This window comes from Scatophagus argus, chromosome 7 (assembly GCF_020382885.2).
Source record: "Scatophagus argus isolate fScaArg1 chromosome 7, fScaArg1.pri, whole genome shotgun sequence".
Taxonomy (NCBI): domain Eukaryota; kingdom Metazoa; phylum Chordata; class Actinopteri; family Scatophagidae; genus Scatophagus; species Scatophagus argus.
The window spans coordinates 7,128,857-7,146,651 of record NC_058499.1 but is presented as its reverse complement, the minus strand read 5'-3'; the positions used below and the strand labels follow the sequence as shown (position 1 = coordinate 7,146,651).

General features: G+C 40.2%; 1 protein-coding gene and 1 non-coding gene across 4 annotated transcripts; both read right to left on the bottom strand.

The window, feature by feature from the left end:
• Positions 1 to 306: 306 nt before the first annotated feature.
• On the bottom strand, positions 307 to 12,474 carry mov10l1 (Mov10 like RISC complex RNA helicase 1). 3 transcript variants are annotated; one of them, XM_046394266.1, is made up of 27 exons: positions 12,316 to 12,474; positions 11,855 to 11,977; positions 11,521 to 11,708; positions 11,017 to 11,176; positions 10,619 to 10,731; positions 10,243 to 10,430; positions 9,962 to 10,102; positions 9,437 to 9,733; positions 9,021 to 9,215; positions 8,345 to 8,459; positions 7,911 to 8,088; positions 7,732 to 7,802; positions 7,535 to 7,626; positions 7,372 to 7,427; positions 6,672 to 6,766; positions 6,526 to 6,598; positions 6,257 to 6,438; positions 5,818 to 5,964; positions 5,408 to 5,529; positions 5,201 to 5,300; positions 4,734 to 4,880; positions 3,936 to 4,109; positions 3,564 to 3,713; positions 3,256 to 3,363; positions 1,013 to 1,153; positions 810 to 901; positions 307 to 578 (listed from the first exon to the last, which is right to left on the bottom strand). In XM_046394266.1, exons 2-27 carry the CDS (start codon positions 11,949 to 11,951, stop codon positions 551 to 553), a joined length of 3,450 nt encoding a protein of 1,149 aa, XP_046250222.1. In that variant the 5' UTR covers positions 11,952 to 11,977; positions 12,316 to 12,474; the 3' UTR covers positions 307 to 550. The 3 variants fall into 3 exon arrangements, with proteins under 3 accessions (XP_046250222.1, XP_046250223.1, XP_046250224.1); XM_046394267.1 differs by having other exon boundaries at positions 12,243 to 12,441; XM_046394268.1 differs by lacking the exons at positions 307 to 578; positions 810 to 901; positions 1,013 to 1,153 and adding an exon at positions 2,887 to 2,925.
• Positions 12,475 to 16,545: 4,071 nt separating this feature from the next.
• On the bottom strand, positions 16,546 to 16,634 carry trnay-gua. Its single transcript is given in 2 exon segments — positions 16,546 to 16,581; positions 16,598 to 16,634. It is a non-coding gene; the product is annotated as a tRNA-Tyr (tRNA).
• Between the last annotated feature and the right edge of the window lie 1,161 nt (positions 16,635 to 17,795).

The window sequence follows — 17,795 nt, the reverse complement described above, 5'->3', positions numbered from 1 at the left end:
ACGACAGACATCTGTAGATCCTCTCAGTATGCTAAGCCAGGGTAATTCACTCAGCATAATAAAAGTTAAAAAGCTGTCTTCTAATTTTGCGTTTATTTCAACAAGGAGTTGATACTCTAGCATTGCTGTTAAAATCAGAACAATGCAGCTATTTTAGTGGCATCACTCTGCAGCATCTGCAGATGAACAAAGCGGAGCTGCTATGACGCAATTCGGAATAATTTATACCCATAATCCATGTCAGCTGAATTGAAAAATCTTATGCACAGTCAAGCACATCAGCGTAATAATCACAGGACACAGAAATAATTGTGCAGTGTACAAGAGTGTCATCTTTATTTCTCCCCAACAGTGGAACTGCATTTGGCTTTCACAGAAACAAGACATTTTCACTTTTCAAATCAATCAAGTTGACACTTTTCAAGACAGCTACAACTCACTTTGCAAACAGTCAAAAGAGAGGCAAGCCAAGGAGATGTGAAGGAGAAATATATATATATATTTGTATATACACACACACACACACACTATCCACTACACTTCCGTCCTCTTATGCACTACTTTGCTCCTCCGTAACACTGTGAGAGAGGAAAAAAAAGTGAGACACAGATTAAAACAGGGCTGGTAATGTTCATAGTCATCGTTAGCTTAATGCATGCTATTCTTTCACATAAAACACGCTGAATAAATGTTGGTTTTGGATATTTCTTCTACTTACACCAACCTAAAGACAAGTAGATTACGTTTTAACAAACTTAATATGTGTAAATGTCTCTAATAACGCAAGACTGGCTGATCAGTTTACATACATCTGAGTGTCTCTAAGGGAAGAAGGGGGGTCGCAGCCCAGATATGCCCCGTTGAGGAAACAGTACTGCAGCAGGGCCCTGAAGCACGGATCCTGGAAAGACGGATCCCATCATTGCTGAATATTCTTCATGTATAACACACTAGTATCAGCAAAAACAGACTCTGTAAAATCTAGGAGCAAATAAAGTGTTCCATCACTTACCCTAATGAGAACGTGGGGGTTTCCAACAACTAGGAGCAGAGCTTTGGGACGAGTGACTGCAACATTGAAGCGTTTAGGATTCGATAGAAAGCCGAGCGCGCTCTGCATATCATCGCTCTCTACCGACTCATTAGAGCGCACCTATAGGAGAATTAAAATAACTGAGGAATTGCCAAAATAGGAATTAAACTATAGGAAAGTTATGATTGACGTTATCTGATTTATCAAGAAATTTAGAAGAAAAAAAAACCTGATATTAAATTTTATATATATAGTAAGAGTGCTATGCTAGGCATGATTGTAAAAAATACAACTACAAACAAATTTACATCATACCTCAAATCGCAGGTTAGTTAAAAGAAGAAATTGTCATAACAGGTTTAAAGTAAAAAAAAATCTAATGTTATCTGTATGTTTGTGGAATGGTGCATACCCTCTGTGAAGTCTAACAAGTGGAAAAACTTACCTTAACAGAATAGGGCTCGAAAGTGTGACGTAGCGAAGAGGGAAACCCGCAATGCATTGTGGGCATTGCGGACACATGAAAAGTGTGTTTACGCCGGCTGCATGCGTGACGCTGCTCTTGTATTGTGTTGTTTCGTTTTAACGAGTTAAAACATGCCGTGTCGTTAATTGCCACAATCGTTCACATGATCACTTCGGTAAAAAAAACCCAAAAAACGATGGGGTGAGATTTTTCTCATTTCCAACGCGGAAGCAAAGCCAAGGACCTCGGATCTGTGAGCTAACAAAGACACGCCGAATGGCCTGGATAGCAGCCGTGAGACGACCATACATCACTTTCAATCGCCCGACACATGTTGGTGTGTACGGCATTTTGAGACTGGTGTTGATGGCGTTTTTCTGAAAATAAAATGAATGGCTGTTAAGCTTCCTCTGCGTATTTCTATTTATACTTAACATGTCAATGATATGTCAGACACAGGAAAATCTCCTCACCTGCTACTTGCTCATATGGTGACAAACACCAGGCCTACACTTTACAAAGAAACTTAAAAAAACTATGCCTGACAGTGATAATAAAGTTCAGTAGTAGTTCAGTTGCAATATATGAAACTATATTCCAACTACCGGTACTTTAATTGAGCCTTAAGAACTCCTCTGTGAGATCGTACCATTTACTCAAGCAATAATGTCTGAACACTTCTTGTTTTAAAGTCTTTTCAGCTTATTACAAACATTCTTGTGCAGTGGCACTGTTAAAAGTTTCAGTAACAGTGCAAATGAGGTGCCAACAGCAAAAGACTGTGTGCAAACAGATAAATAACACCGCAAATGAGGTAACAAATGAAAATACAATGTGCAAACCCAGATAATATCGCTGCACGTGCTCATATGGATCGATTCCACTGATTTTACTAATTTTGTCGATGTACCAAGCCGTTGGAACAGGGTCCAGCTTGTCTCGGTACAGTCCATTGCCTGTCTCTATTGTACGGTCTATTTTTTCATGGTGTGTCTCTCTCTCCCGCAGCACCGTATCTAATGCGAAGTGATGTAAACAAAAAACTTTTGCCCAGAAAAATGGCAACCGCGGCACACAATGCATTGCGAGATCACGTGCCCTTTTGAGCCTCATTTAACCCTCTAATAAGCTCAATTTGTTGCCATCTTGCATTTTAAACAAATACTACTGATGTGATGAACAAGAACTGTTTTTCTTTTAATTGGTTTTTCATGAATTCGTTATTCAGAAATGAACCAAATCTGGTTTTAAACCTCTGGCAAAATGTTGAGATGAAATTTTAATGTATGTTAATGTATGTTAATCTTGCTCACGTACCACACATTTGACTGAACACATTCAAAGAACAGCAATGACTGCTGCTTCCCCTTCACCTCCAAGGTGAGCAGACCCCAGTCCTTTATCATTTGTACGACTTGAAGACATACTGAAATGTTAAAGAGACTCTGAGATGCTCCAGAAGACAGCTGAAGTGACTTAATTTATCAAACACTTAGTGAATTAGAGAGAATGCAAGCTGAGCTTAGCTGAGTGTACATTTAACATTGATTTGAGTTACATTAAGACAAAAACAAGTCATCAACATCTCAAAAGTTGCAATTCCTACAAACTCATGAGACACAAAAACATCACATTAAATCAACCACATGGTGGCGCCAAAAAACAATCTTAGTGTGGTCAATAACTGTTGAACTGTTCCTGAAACCAGTTCCTTCTGTGTGGGCCAAACTCAGATGCCAAATCTCTTTCTGCTTACCGTAGACATGATGATGACCAGGAACTCCTGTCCCTGGAACTCCTCCACAGAGCCAACTTTGATGTCAGACAGGCCCACCTTACCCAGCAGAACTCGAATCTTCTCACACTGGAGAAATTGGGAAACAGGGTCATTGATGGTTTACAATATGCAAAGTCACTTAAAACATTCAGAAGACATCTATCCTGGAGTAACATGAAATGATGCTGAATTAGATTTCCCCCACTAAGATGGAAAAAGAATGGAGATCCCACTCTTGCAACAAGAGTGTTTCAAAGCTTTGATCAGTATGCAAATTGCAGTCTTACTTGTTTCTTGTATGGGGCAACGATGCCAATGTCAGAAACATCCACAGGGTTGTAGAGCTTCTTGGCCAGCTGGCAGCAGTAGAGCATGACCTGTACAGCTTCTGCTGGGTTGAACCACGATGGGTTGTTGCCTTCCCTCATTTCTCTGCCCTAGGGCAGAACAAAATCCCTGGACTAAATATGGGAAGTGAATATCGAGGTAACTTGAAGTGACACTAATTGCAACAAGGATTCAATTTTTCAGATGACATGATGTAGAGGAATACTAAATTTGTGATAGAGAACAGGCCTCTGTAGACTCTGAATTAGAATACACTTGCAGGGGCGCAGCCATATTTCTTACAGTATTTGGTAAGTGTAAAAACCACTCACCCTAACTCCATGGATGACGAGTGGGAAGCCTTTCTTGGGCAGGGTTTTCCACTGGCAGAGAGAGTCTACTATTGCCCTGGAGGCTTTAAAGCTCAGTTCACCCCGGTAGAAGAGCTTGGAGGGCAGCGTGAGCAAGGCCTCGTGAGAACGATAGTTGTAGATCAACTTAGTCACCTGTAGAAGTAAAAGACAAGCTTTACAACGATGATGCATCCAGTACATGCAAGTGTTCTTCAATAAATTCCTCCAAGATTAATTATTTGTGCTATTCTTGTTACAAGGCAACTACATGTTATCAACAGTAACACTAAAAAAAAAATTGCAACAGAACAGAGATGAATACACTACAAACGGCATCAACCTTCATGAATGTCAGTGTGAACACCTTAAAGTTGGCAGACCATTCAATCATTCCTTTAATTTGAAATTTTACACTTTCTTCTCTTTGCATGTACCTTCTCTGCCGAGGCTGGTGATGCAGAAGTGACTGTTACAAGATCCATGCAGCACAATAACTTGATTCTCTCTTCACGACTTTACACTTGATTAAGACCTGTTTCAATAATTAGCCTTGCTAAATTTTAAACCAACTGGCTTGCCTAACTAACATTCTCTATATAAATATAAATCAGAGATATACAGAAGAGGGTGGAGGAAAGAAAGATGCAAAGTGAAGATAACATTAACTCAAGCTGACAGTAAGTGCAATAAAAGCTTCCTAGCAAAAGTGAATTACGAATAAGCTCAGCGAAAACCCAAAGGGGGAGAAACAGAAGATTTTGTATGCAGTACACCAACCAGCATAGGGTTATATCCCCAGTCGTGTCTGGAGTACAATGGGTTGGCCATCAGCCTCTCCAGCAAAGACACACCCAGGCCAAAGGTAGCAGCCAGCTTGGACTTAACTAGTGGGCCCAACTGACAGGGGTCTCCAGCCAGAACTATCTAAGCATGCAAAGGAAAAAAAAGTCATTTTTAATCAATGACCCTCACGCAAGTTATGAATAAGGCTCATTGTGTTCTATTTTAATCAGTTTTAAAAAATGTCTGAGCACTAATCTGAAAACACAGCATGAAAATAGAAGGTGAGAACATAAGTGTACAATATGAGTGTTATGGCTCACCAATAACTGAGGTAAACAATGAAACAAAAACGCAGCTGGTATTAATTACATTGAACATTCAATTGTAACATGTCTGCACACAAGACAGAGGCAGTGATCAGAGCCCTTGGAGTCTGAATGTAGTCGAGCTTTTGTACTGACCTGTCCATCTCTCACCGATAGAAGACTTATGGGGATCAGGGACTCTGGTTCTGTTGCCTGGCCGGCTTCATCCAGAAAAATGTGGGTAAAATGTCCCACTCTGAAGAAAAACAAACCCACAAACTAAGTCAGAAGAAAGAAAAGTGAAGACAAAATCTGCTCATTTAAACAGCTCAAACTACATTTTAACTACAGCTAAGGCCTTACTGTAGTCCTAAATTATGGAACATGCCAGCGCTGGAGCAGGTGCTGACCACAATCCTGTGAAAGGAGGCATGACGGATGTCCTCTCCAGCCTTAGAGTACAGTTTTAACACTTCTGGGATGGACTAAGGATAAAAACAGAAATCAACAAGGCATGTAGATAATAAAGTTCTAAAGAAGGATGTACACAGAGCACGCTATCACAACCTCATCTATTATTTAGAATGATTACTGACAACTGTGGCACCCAACCTGGTGGCACATGGTGAAGACAAACTGTACAGACCTTACAGCATAAAGGAGGGTGCATGTTTTCCTCTTTGATAATCACATTGTAAATTAGGCATCTGTTGCCAAAAAAAAACAAACAAAAAAACTGCAGTGGAATTCTTTTCCTTGATGCAGTGCAGTACCTCATCCTGCCTACAGGACGCATTGACACGGGCCAAACTTGCAGCGTGCAAGAAGCCACTGTGGTGCAGGCGGACACAGATGAGATCAGCGGCGCTGTTGGAAGGAGTACATACGAGAACCCGACTACTTGGCACGAAGTAGTAAACCTGGAGGTGGAAAGACTTCATGAACTCACACAAGAAGTGCATCTGCAATGTTTAGGAGGGTGGTGTGTGTCAAAGAACATCCACATGGTTGCCAGAACTCAAGGTTTCTCCGCAGAACACTGCATGATGATTAATGTTATTCACTTCACCTGTCAGTGTTTTTAATGCTGTGGCTGACTGGTGCATACACACATTCACTCATTTAAAGGGTTTCTTTAAAATCCTAATATTGGCCTTATAATGAATACAGGCCTTTATTTGTATGTTGTTGTATGTGTTTATGGGTATCTACCTGTAGTATGGCCTCTATGAGGGTGATGGTCTTTCCAGTGCCCGGAGGTCCAAAAAGCACATAAGGACAAGGTCGACACTCTCCTGCTAGGATCCTCTTCACTGCCTCTCTCTGGGGGGGGTTCAGGTCTGGGTTAAAGAAGTGCCCTTTGCTGGGGATGGGCTTGGATGACAGGCTACCATCTAGAAGCAAATATATAGCGATGTTCTCACTGTTATATGATATGTGCAAATAAAGCTTGTACCACATCAAGAATCTAATACCTGTACCTTTAGTTTGTGTAGCCTTTGACTCCATGTCGATGGAAATGTTTGACACCTTTCCATTTTCTGTGGCTGCAGTCTGCCATTGAGATACAATTACACTTAAAAAAAGACTGGACTTAATCGCATTAAGATTATTTTCTTTCTTTCACCTCTTTGTACTCCAATGTTTTCTCTTTGTCTGACTCCTCTATCCACTTTCCTGTCCACAGAGGGGCCTGTACAGTCACTCTAGTCGGGAAGAGAACTGCACAACAAGAAAATAACAGCAATTTCATACTAGAATACCTTTAAAATGAACCTCTGCAGCCATCATGAAATATGGTTATATATTTTGATTGTCTCAAAGCACCTGAGAAAAACAGGATAAAATGGGACATTTTATTCATCTCTAGAAACAATTCAGTTTTCTCTCACAATGGCAAATAAAAAGGACGAGGGAAGGTACGGCATCCCACGGAGCAAAAATTTAAAAAAAAAATCTGTAGCATCACTGCGTGTCCTCCCACTAAAATATGATTTCAGAAGATAGTAATCACTTCACTACATCAGCAAATGTTCAGTGCTTTCTGAGAATCGGATGACAATCAAAACGTGTTTATAAGGACTACGCCCACCTTTTAAGTCATTTTATAATAGGATTTACATTACCTATGTATGAAAGTCTCCATGAATGTCAGTGTGTGCTTCCAAAAACATCTTACAATGAATCTCCCAAAGAGCACTGTATACTGCATGTAACTGTGGGTACAGTTAAACTGAATAAAGAACCTGTCCTCCCCATGATGTCTGAAATGGCAGTAAACACATACCATAAAGAATTAAAGCAATATGTAGAAAACATAAACTTACTCTCCCCAAAGTCTTTTGCTTGGTCGATTGCATTGTGACATCGCCTCATGGTCAATCTGGCAACGCAAGCAATCCAAATGCTCTTGTTACAACTATGATGCATTATTTCTGGGGTGCAATGTGAATGCATTTGTGAAATCATGAATGTGATCCCTTTTCTAACCTGTTGTAAGTGAACTCAACATCGAGTGGCTCTCCGAGGTAGCTGTGCTGAAAATCTGAGCTCACTCTTAAACGCACATCCTCTTCACTGATCTGAGAGTCAAAACAGGGCGTCAGATTAAATCGAAATTCAATGAGCACTTATGTTTGATAATGCAGAACATAAAAGACATTTCAGACTATCAAACACCTCCGTACCTCTGCGACATAACTAATGTACTTCAGTACCACACCGTCACTCTGTGGTTTCTTCAACACTATTCTGTCACCTGCAGAGCAAAGTTGTCAGAACTCTTCCTGTGAATTGCAGAAACTTACAGCATGAAGCTCTGTAATAATCCAACAGAGATGAAGGAAGATCTCTAAGCCTTCCTCACCTAAATTGAGACTGGGTCTGCCTTCAGCCAACCCAGGAACCTCTAGGTGCAGGTATCCCACTCCTTTCCTGAGAATGGCGCCATTGATTGTGAATTCTCTCAGTTCCCTCTCTGCCTGCAGCTCTTCCAGCCAGAGAAGGGCACTGAATCGTGCATGCATGTTCAATGCAGACAGCACCTGAGCAACCGGACACGGCAGGAAAAGGAAAATGTGATATTTCAGTTGATCCATGAACACAAATTGTGTTTTATTTCTTTCCCTCAGCACAGGAACATAAAGGTCAGTTTTGTAGCAAACCGACACCTCTGAATTAAGGTGTTTAATATGCCATTAATCATCACATCTTTTGTACAGGTAGCCCTAATCTATAACTTTTATTGGATTATTCTACACAACCAGATAAACTGAAGAACTTCATCATAGCCATGCTTACCTCTCCCAGGCTGGGCTGTACTACCAGCACGTCGCTCTGTGCCTCCACACAGTCTCTGAGAGCCTGGGGCACTGGGTAGTTAGGTAGGAAGTTTGGCAACCGTTGCTTAATAAGCCTGCAGGAGGGAAAGCCGAACTCAAATGAGATAATTCATTTTGTATAAAATATCCACCTTTGGTTTGGTGATAGCAAGACAACATTACATATAGAGGCCATTGAAACTATTACATTAAAAGTGCTTTTTATAGCAGCAACAGAGAACAACAGTTACAATGATGTTTAATATTACATGTGTGTTTGAGTTATAAAACATTTAAAACATAAATGACTTCTTTATTTGTTTCTTTCTTAGTTTTATATGTTTACACACTCGGTTCACTGCACTTTAAATTCTATTTTATTCTGCACAACATTACACTGCGTATTTGTTGTATATACACATTTTTATATTGCTCTGTTTATCGCTGTTTTAACATTTTGTGTATAGATTATTCTTTTCCTTTCGCGGGATCGTCATCGTGTGTAATGCTGTTGCTGCACTGTAATTTCCCAGCCTGGGATCAATAAAGTATATCTATCTATCTATCCATCTATCTAAGCACAGAGAGTCAGAGGCAAATATGAAAGAAAACTGGTGTTCTTCTTCAGGCAGCACTGGAATCAGCCATTTTGATACCTGGGCGTGTTTGGCGCACAGACAGTGAACTCGCGAGTCAGCAATGTTGAAACCGGGCGCACATCAACAGGACTGTATGGCACAGAGGGCTGCAGCAGGCTCTCTTCCTCGCTGTTAACTGTGACCTCTAGGCGCCTCCCGATGGTGAAAGAAGAGAAGTGCAGCAACAGCAGCTCAGCACAGGTTCCCAGACTCCTGAGCAATTTCACACATGTAATTAAGTTATACAGATGACTAAAAGGAGCTCCACAGACACTAAATGTTTAGAGCTCAATTTATCTGGCAAGACAGTAGGCCCAGACAATCTATCAAGTCAAAAACATTCCCTTCTACATTCATCTTTTTGATCGATTACTCATTTAGCTGCTTCTATAATTTGCACTGGTGCAACCACGAGTTTAAAAAAAATGACTTACTTTGCTTGACAGGCCACTACAACAGACAGCCTCTCTCCTGGTGGAATTTCCACCTCTTCATCCTCTCTCCTCACATCGGGGGAATGGATAGTCTCCTTCAGGGCCTTATCATTTTCTTTGTCTTCCTCTTTTGCATCACCGACATGTTTTTCTTCAGACTCAGAGCAGATTTCTTGACAAGCCTGTTGTGTCTGTCTCAGTGGTGTGAGTCCTAAAGTAACCAGGGTGAATTGTCCCTTTGAGTCCCAGCCAGCAAAGTCACAGCACTTCAATCTCTGGCCATCGGAACCTTTATTTCTGTTCCAAGAGAACAATGACAATTAAACAGCACAGCATATTGTCCTACGGATCAAAATAGTAACACGTGTCAGGAGTTTTAACTAAGGCTGCAAAGGAAAAAAAAACATTCTGGGACACTGACTACTTCTATTCATAAAATTACACTTTATTGGGATTTGTGACTTGTGCTTCAATGCAGCTTTACACTCAGATAGTCAATATTTTCTTTCTGCTTTCATCACTCACTGTATCCAGAAGACCAGCTGTCGTTTCTCCCCAATCAACAGGTTTCCAAACTGACCAAAGTCCGTTACATCCAACCCCCCCTTGTTTTCCAAAATGCTCTGGAAATTGGGCTCTGAGGGAGGTTTAGCGGAAACATTCACACTGCAGCAAAGAAATAAATTAAAAATTACTTATATACATCAGCCAGATCAAAATAGCATAGAACAAAAGATCATAAACTGTTAAAAAAAATATCTGCAGATGAATCGATAAGTTGTAAGTCCAAATACTGTGGTTAATACCTCTGATAGCAGGGTGCCATACACAGGGCCCTCCAACAAAACAGGGACTGACTGCTTTCCACCATTACCAAGTTGACAAGGTGCCCTGGCAAAGGCTGGTAGTGGGCAGGCAGCAGCAAAGAGTCCATGCTGAAGAACACACTGTCTGCCACCACTCCACTGTTACCATACATACTGGTCACTTGCACCTGGAGATAGCAGATCATTCAGACAAGGGAAGAGAAATGAAAGAAGTCATTAGAAAACAAGGTTTTAACATCACAAAAAAACATTTTGAAAGCATTAACATTTTTTTCCAGAATTAAGTGATGCCTTTCAAAAATGGAAGACTAAAGACTAATTAGGCACAACAAAAAACTTTCAGTGAAACACTTACCTGATCTAGGCGGCAATAGCGTAAAGGGACCACAGAGTGAGCCTGGGTGGTCCACTGGGTAGGACTGATAAAATATTTTGCTTGGACCCAGTCTCCTTTCATTGGCTCATAACCTAACAAAAAAGAAAGAAAACAGACAAGTGTGTGCCAACAGGCAGGAAAGTTAACATCAACCTTCAGCCAAGTGCTAGTAAATTTCAGAGTGGCTGTGAGTTTATCTAATATACTCTCAGTCTGAGGGCAAAACATCAAACATCAATAACAAAAAAAATATCTGGCTGTGAAATGAGCCATGAAAGTTTTGGTGCTGATAGACCACTGTGGGTGCAGACAGAATAGCGGCTTTATGAATAGCATCATGGGGTCAAGAGCGTCTAAAGTACAGCAAGTTCTGGTACCTTCCCAAAGACTGTAGCGTGAGAAGTATGTGGTATTGCTTATGTAGCCACCATCTCCATCAAATGATGTGACTGTGCCAATGAGAGGGCGGAGATGCAAACAGTCAGCTTCCAGGGAGGTTCTTCCTCCATCCTCCCAAGAATCTGCACTCTTCTCTACCTAAATGACAGGATTAAATGGTGCAGACCTGACAATAATCACCATGATGGCCTCATTTTTCTGACTGACTCACTGCAAGCGTAGGCAATAATAAACTAGAATAGGTTAAATTAACACACAGGCCTCAGTCACATGTCATTATCTCTCAGGCTACTGCAACTCCAAGTGGGATGATGAGATGTACATTCGGATTCTGACATTCTAGCAAGACATAGAACATGTATGGAATATTGTATGTCCTATTTCACCAACCCTAACAAAACCCCGCTCAAATGACTCAAGGTGAATAAAAACTGTGTTTTATTTGTAAATTCATGCTGGAGTAAAAAAAACTGGATTCTCACCCTTAAAGCTTTCCATCCCCCTTGGGCACCTTTTCGTACCACTATGCAGTTCACCAGGTCCCCTTCTTTCAGTGGTACTCCGCCCAACACCTCTCCACTTGTGAAGTAGACTGCATCATCTATCAGGCCATAGTCAAGGCACAGCTGGGTTACTACACTGTCCCGCAGGTGGCGAACGTCCTCCATGTCTGACCAACAAAAGAAGCGTGGACAAACATGGCATCAGATCTGTTGTTGCGTAACCAATTGCTGTATTTCACACACCTAGAAATAAAGAATGACTGAGCGTGGTGAATGTTAACTAACTTATACTTTACGGGAATGTTACGTTTACCTTGTGTGCCAATCAAATGGTCGTCTCCATTCACCTCAGCTGCCCTCCACAATGGAGAAACTAGCTTGGACAGCATACACCGCACGGCAGTAAGCATAACTGCAAACCGGCTGAAGTAGCTAGCTGTCCACACCAAGAATACAGGATAAAGCAAAGGTTAACACTGAGCATAGCGTTATTTAGATGCTACTGTTGTTTGTGTACAGGCTAATAAACTCCGCTGGCTAACATGCCAAGGAATTGAAAACTGCAAACGTAACTTAAAAAACAGAAACTCATCCAAATAACCAAGCTCGTCAGCTAACCTATATAGCGGATACTGACATTAGCTCAGAAAATAAAAGTTCTTCTGCATACACAGAGCTAGCTAATGTTTGCTAAAAGTTACCTTAGCTATAGCTTAGCGCAAATGGTGTGTGTAGGAGAAAAGATTGGTGTGGTTATTTTCAAATTAACGTTACCTTTCTCAACACAAATATCAGACTACTGTTCACGTGTTGGGGTCGGGACCTGCTGTCTGTTTCAACCTGACTGCCAACTTCACATGTACGTGTACATGCGCGGGAGCTTTGGCTCAAGAGGCCCATGTTGTGAGACGTTTGGGGAACCTACCCTGTGCAGTGCATGGCATAATCCACATCGACACAATCCAAAGCAGTCAGGTCATACTGAATACTTAAGGAAGAATGAGACGGGGGAAAAACCCTACACGTATATCCACCTATGTATGTTGTCATTTCAATTTACAGTATAAATTTAAAGTTTGTGAATTATCTGCTCGTGATGTCTTTTCAATTAAACGTTGGAGGCAAATACTTCAGTGCATTGAAAATATAGCACGTATCAATTTTGTTGGGTTTAATTACGCTGACTCTTACTCTTTGACTGATATTAGGCTTCCAATTTTCTTGCCAAGATATTTCCCAAGTTACATCTGGGAAGTTCAAAATTACGATAACTTCTGTATGATGTGAATGCAGCAATATATTGGCGTTTGAGATAACTAGGCAGTCGTTTGCGCATAGTCCAAGTAATCCTAAAAGCCTGTGGAAAGTGCTGATGAGTTAGATAAAGTTGAGAAATGGATATAGATTACAAAAGTATAAATAGCCAAATACATAAATTATCAAGCATCAGTTGTTTTAGGATTGGAAACCTACTATCTACATGCAAACAATTCAGTGTCCAATGTTTTGGTAAAAAAAAAAGGAAGATTTTGCTTCTTCCAATTATTTTTCTTCCAACTGCCCTGGGCCATAGGCCACAATTCTGTAATTACAGTTTTCCGCCATGTCGCTCTCTTGAGGCACCAGAGAAATTTCAGGACATCTTGTGTGTTCTTATACACTTATTATGGGACACCATTTGGCCTCGGCGCTGATGTTCCTGCCCAATGGACTGTTTTCCATCTTTTTGGAGGGACGAGTTCAGTTTGATGCTCTGGATGGTCAGTTGTTGGGATGTCTGATTGAATGGTCAGACGTTTGTGCTGCTTTAGGTCAGACTGTGTTGTTTTCAAGTGATTGTCTGGGTCTGTCTTTTTCAGAGCTCCACTTTTTTTCATGCCCTGTTGTCTCCTGGTTTGAATTTTTTGTCCACCTTTCCCCTCTTGTACTCCAAAGTCTTTTAACTGATACTGGCAGATAATGTCCCATTATTCACTGAAAACGTCTTTTCTACTGTGCCTCGAAGTTAAGTTAAGTTAAGTCAAGAACCTTTTCTTTTCCTAGTGAATCCTCAGTCCCAAATCCCACTTGTGATGTGACTTTCCTTCCCCCAGGGGCACATATCTACAGTTTTGTTGCTGCTGCTGCAGCTGTGACAATCCCTGTGGTGCTCAGTGGTTATCTATTATTTTACACTTATAACTGCCCTAATTCTCATGCAACAATAACTTGGTTGTCAAAATTAAAAGTGGGTATAATGTTCCTTTTGATTTGTTATCTGTCAAAATATCTACAAGTTGATTTCACACTGAAAAGTGAGGTAGGTCTGATTTGTAGCTGCTGAACTTAAGTAGTAAAACAGGGAAAAACATTGATATGGTCAAGATGGCAGACCAGTTATGTTGATTTACAGCTGTTTCCAAAAAGCATTTTTATGTAGTTGATTTAAGATTGCATGAGTATGGAAGACCATTTCCACCAATGTGATAAAAAAAAGAAAGATCCTGTAAGTCATTAAAATGAGAAAATGCATGTGGACAGTCACATTTTAATTTCTAGCAGTTTCGGTGCTGAATGAGAACAGTTTGTACGCCATATTAACAATTAGGATGCTCTTTTTGTATTCATGTGGTTCTACATTTTCATGGCTCTTTTGGTTGTGAACAGTAAATTCTTTGTTTTTGCTAACGTTAATATGTCCCTGCTTTGACCACAAGAGGGCACTGGTGACATTCTTTATACACAACGCGACTGTTCTTTCTTTACTATAGAGTGCAAGTGAGGCCAAGGGAGGAATCAGATCAGATACTAATCTCAGAGTCTGTGTTGCTATAACCAGACGCTACTCTACTTACCTTGTTTAAAGTCAACAAATGTCACAGGTGTACCAGCTATTGTTAGCACCATGGATGAAAACAGATTTCATCCTTAATCAAATGGTCTTCTACAGAAAACAGAAAATGCAGAAGCATATGAGCAAGCAACAGTACAGTCAAGACAATCTGATTGTTGGCCTGAGTTTGGTCACAGCAGGTTATCTTCTCAGGGTGCATGTCGTTATTTAAAGAGGATTTGGCCTCCTGCCTATACAGCTAAGAATAAGCATGTCAACATAAAAAAACATTTATTTGAAATTGTACAAAACTAAATAAACTAAACCAATTAAAATTCAATACTTTCATGTTAATGAAATCTTTTCAAAATGTTTTTTAGCTACCCAAAAGATTACATTAGTCCTTCATTATTACAGGATATTGAAATTTGCTCTATGAAGATAGCATAGTACTTCTGAAAGCATAAAATGCCCTAAAGTGTGGAAAGGTCGGTGTAAGTTTAAATAAGCACCACAGGACACAAAATCCATTCTCACAGAAATACAGAGAAAATGAATGGATTTAGAGGAGTTGGTTATTAAACTTGAACCTGGAGTTGTTTGATTGATGATCCATCAAAAACACTTTGTTTGTTCAGGTAGGAAACAAAATGTATGTTTAGAGCAGTCTGTAGTGTGCAGTCCACAGGAAAGAAATTGGATTAGTCAGATGATCCCTTATGAGATTCATCACCATTCTCTTTCGATATGGAAACCAGATGCAAATAGGAATTCATTTGGAATGATGAATGTGTAAAAAACACAGGGAAGTGTAGGAACACTGCAGAGCCAATATTTTTTGGCATCTGTTTTTCATTGGAATGAACATCGCACTGTATAACATTACATACCTAAAATGTCACAGTGTACATTTTTGGGATATTTTATACTTTTGTTTCACCCTTCTTTGATTGTTCCTTGATTTAAATTGACAAAACTGCAAGCAAACTTTAACCTTAAACTATAACACAGCAGTTGTTGTTTGAGAGTTGTTTGATTATTCTTCTGAAGATCAGTATGTTGTAACTGCTTGTAACAATCCAGTTAGCGCTAGCATGATGATTGCTAAATCCTATATTCACAGCAGGGGCAATCAGAGAACACGTACCTCCACCGAGGCTGTCCAGTTTTTTCATCTGCATCTTGATTCAGGTCCAAACCGAAAGAAACACAGAAACAGACAATAATGGAATAGACCTGTATGTAAAAGTATTTTTTCATTAGAAGCTGTGCAGTAACTCATGCAGTATGAAAAATATTCAGACCTGATTATGGATCTTGTTTTACTTAACTTTCCTCCGTATTGCATTGAAATTTGTCATTTTTTGTAACATTTTGCAAAAAAAAAAAACAATGACCACAAAATTCCAGTACAAATTACACGTGGAACAAATTACAACATAACGTAATGGAGCATCCTTTCAAGTAGTGTAGATTACTGTTAAATGTGTTAAATGTGTCATTATGTAAGAGAATCATGTGGACTGTTTGGGCAGCCTTTCTCACTGTGAATGCTGTACATAAAATTAATTAGTTAATTATTAAATCAGGAGTGATGCTGTGGCATTTCATCAGGAATTGTCTACAAGGCTGGAGTGCTCACTCTTTCACCTTCACCCAACCAAGACCGTCTTTGGTGAAACCAACATGTCATCTTTTCTGAGAACAAGCAACCACCATGCGGGTAGGTTCAGTGCACCTCCACTCAGCACCTGCAGTGAATTTAAGGAATAGTTTAACATTTTGTGAAATAAAATATTTCATGGACGGATGCTGCTTGGCACCCCACAGTGTCAACATGAGTCCATGCCAAAAAACAGTCCAGCTGTCACTAATACTTATTTTCAATATCAGTTAATCTCATTATTATTTTCAGCACTAATCAATTAGATTAAAGATTAAAGTGACATATTTTGTCATTGGAGGGAACTCACTCCAACGAAATTTGTTCTCTGCATTTAACCCACCCAAGTGACGTGCACACACACACACAGCAAACCCGGGGCAGTGGGCGACCGCGTGCAGCGCCCGGGGAGCAGTGGGGGTCAGGTACCTTGCTCAAGGGCACCTCAGCCATGGACACCAGGACGGGGAATCCACCGGTTACGGGTCCGACACCCTAACCGCTGATCCACGACTGCCCCAAACAAGTCTCCTTCGAGCCGGATTCGAACCAGCGACCTAAGGATTTCAGCACTGAAGCCTCTACAGTCCTCCGCTCTACCAACTGAGCTATCGAAGGGACAACGTTATTAAGTCTATTTAAAAAAAGAAAAAAATTCTCATCACAGTTTCCAAAAGCCCAGAGTGAATTCCTGAAATCACTTCTATTGTACAACCAGCAATCCAAAACCCAAAGACTCTTCATTTACATATTGTTTTTGTTTGTTTTTTGTTTTACTTTATTAATCCCTAAAATGGGAAATTACTTCTCTACATTTAACCCATCACTGATTGAAACACACACACACACATGCAACATACAGTGAAACACACAGGAGCAGTGGGCTGCAACTATCAAGCGCCTGGGGAGCAAAAAACTGGGGGTTAAATACCTCAGCTGGCTAATGGGGGGGGGGCATTTTTCCCATTAATCACTCCACCACACCCAAATTTCCCAGTTTGGGATTAATAAAGTAAATAAGTAAGCTAGAGACCAGCAAATGTAAAACATTTTTGCTTGGGAAATGACTGAAATGATTAATTGTTTATCAAAATAGCTGACAACAAGTTTTCTTGTAATTGACAAATGAGTTGCTTTAGATCTCTGCAAGGAAGCGACAAAAGTATATTTTACAAAATATCAAACTCTTCCTTTAAAGATGTGCTTGTTTTTCTTTCAGTTTAACTATCAAGCAAGTAATTAGATGGTAATAAAAACATCCCTGTTGGAGACAGTGAAGAAAAAAGTAGTCATTTTATTTTTATAAGTGATGCATTAATGTGTACATCATTTTAATATTGCAGCTGGTAAAGTAGGGCCAACATAACACTGTTAGCTTATGAATGTATCCCTTTGTTTTCTCCTCTAAAAAAATGCACTCTATTTAATTTGTACGATTAGTTTTTAATGTGCAAAGTAATAACTGCAAATGTACAAATGTGGTTGAGTAAAAAGTACACTATTTTCAAAATATAAAGCATCAGAAAATGGAAAATGGAAATACTCAAGCAAATTACCTTGAACTTTTTCTTGAGTACACAACTTGAGAATCTGTATTTAGTTATGTTTGCACCACTGGATGGAGGTGATAATCAAGGATGAAGGGGAGCGTAACTGATCTGTGAATGGTTAGACATTTCTGACAAAGATGGATGACAGCGGGAATAAAGGAGGGGGTGGGGGTGGGGAGGGGGCACCTCCTGCGCACAGGACTCCCAGCTACGCCCCTGATCAGCGGCA

Excerpts from the sequence above, each read along its gene's own strand:
- mov10l1 (XM_046394266.1), bottom strand. The coding sequence starts at position 11,951 with ATGCTTACTGCCGTGCGGTGTATGCTGTCCAAGCTAGTTTCTCCATTG. Across the intron at positions 11,709-11,854 it reads CCATTTGATTGGCACACAAG|ACATGGAGGACGTTCGCCAC; the intron begins GTAAACGTAACA and ends TTTGTTGGTCAG. Across the intron at positions 6,767-7,371 it reads AGCAAAAGACTTTGGGGAGA|TTCTCTTCCCGACTAGAGTG; the intron begins GTAAGTTTATGT and ends CTTGTTGTGCAG.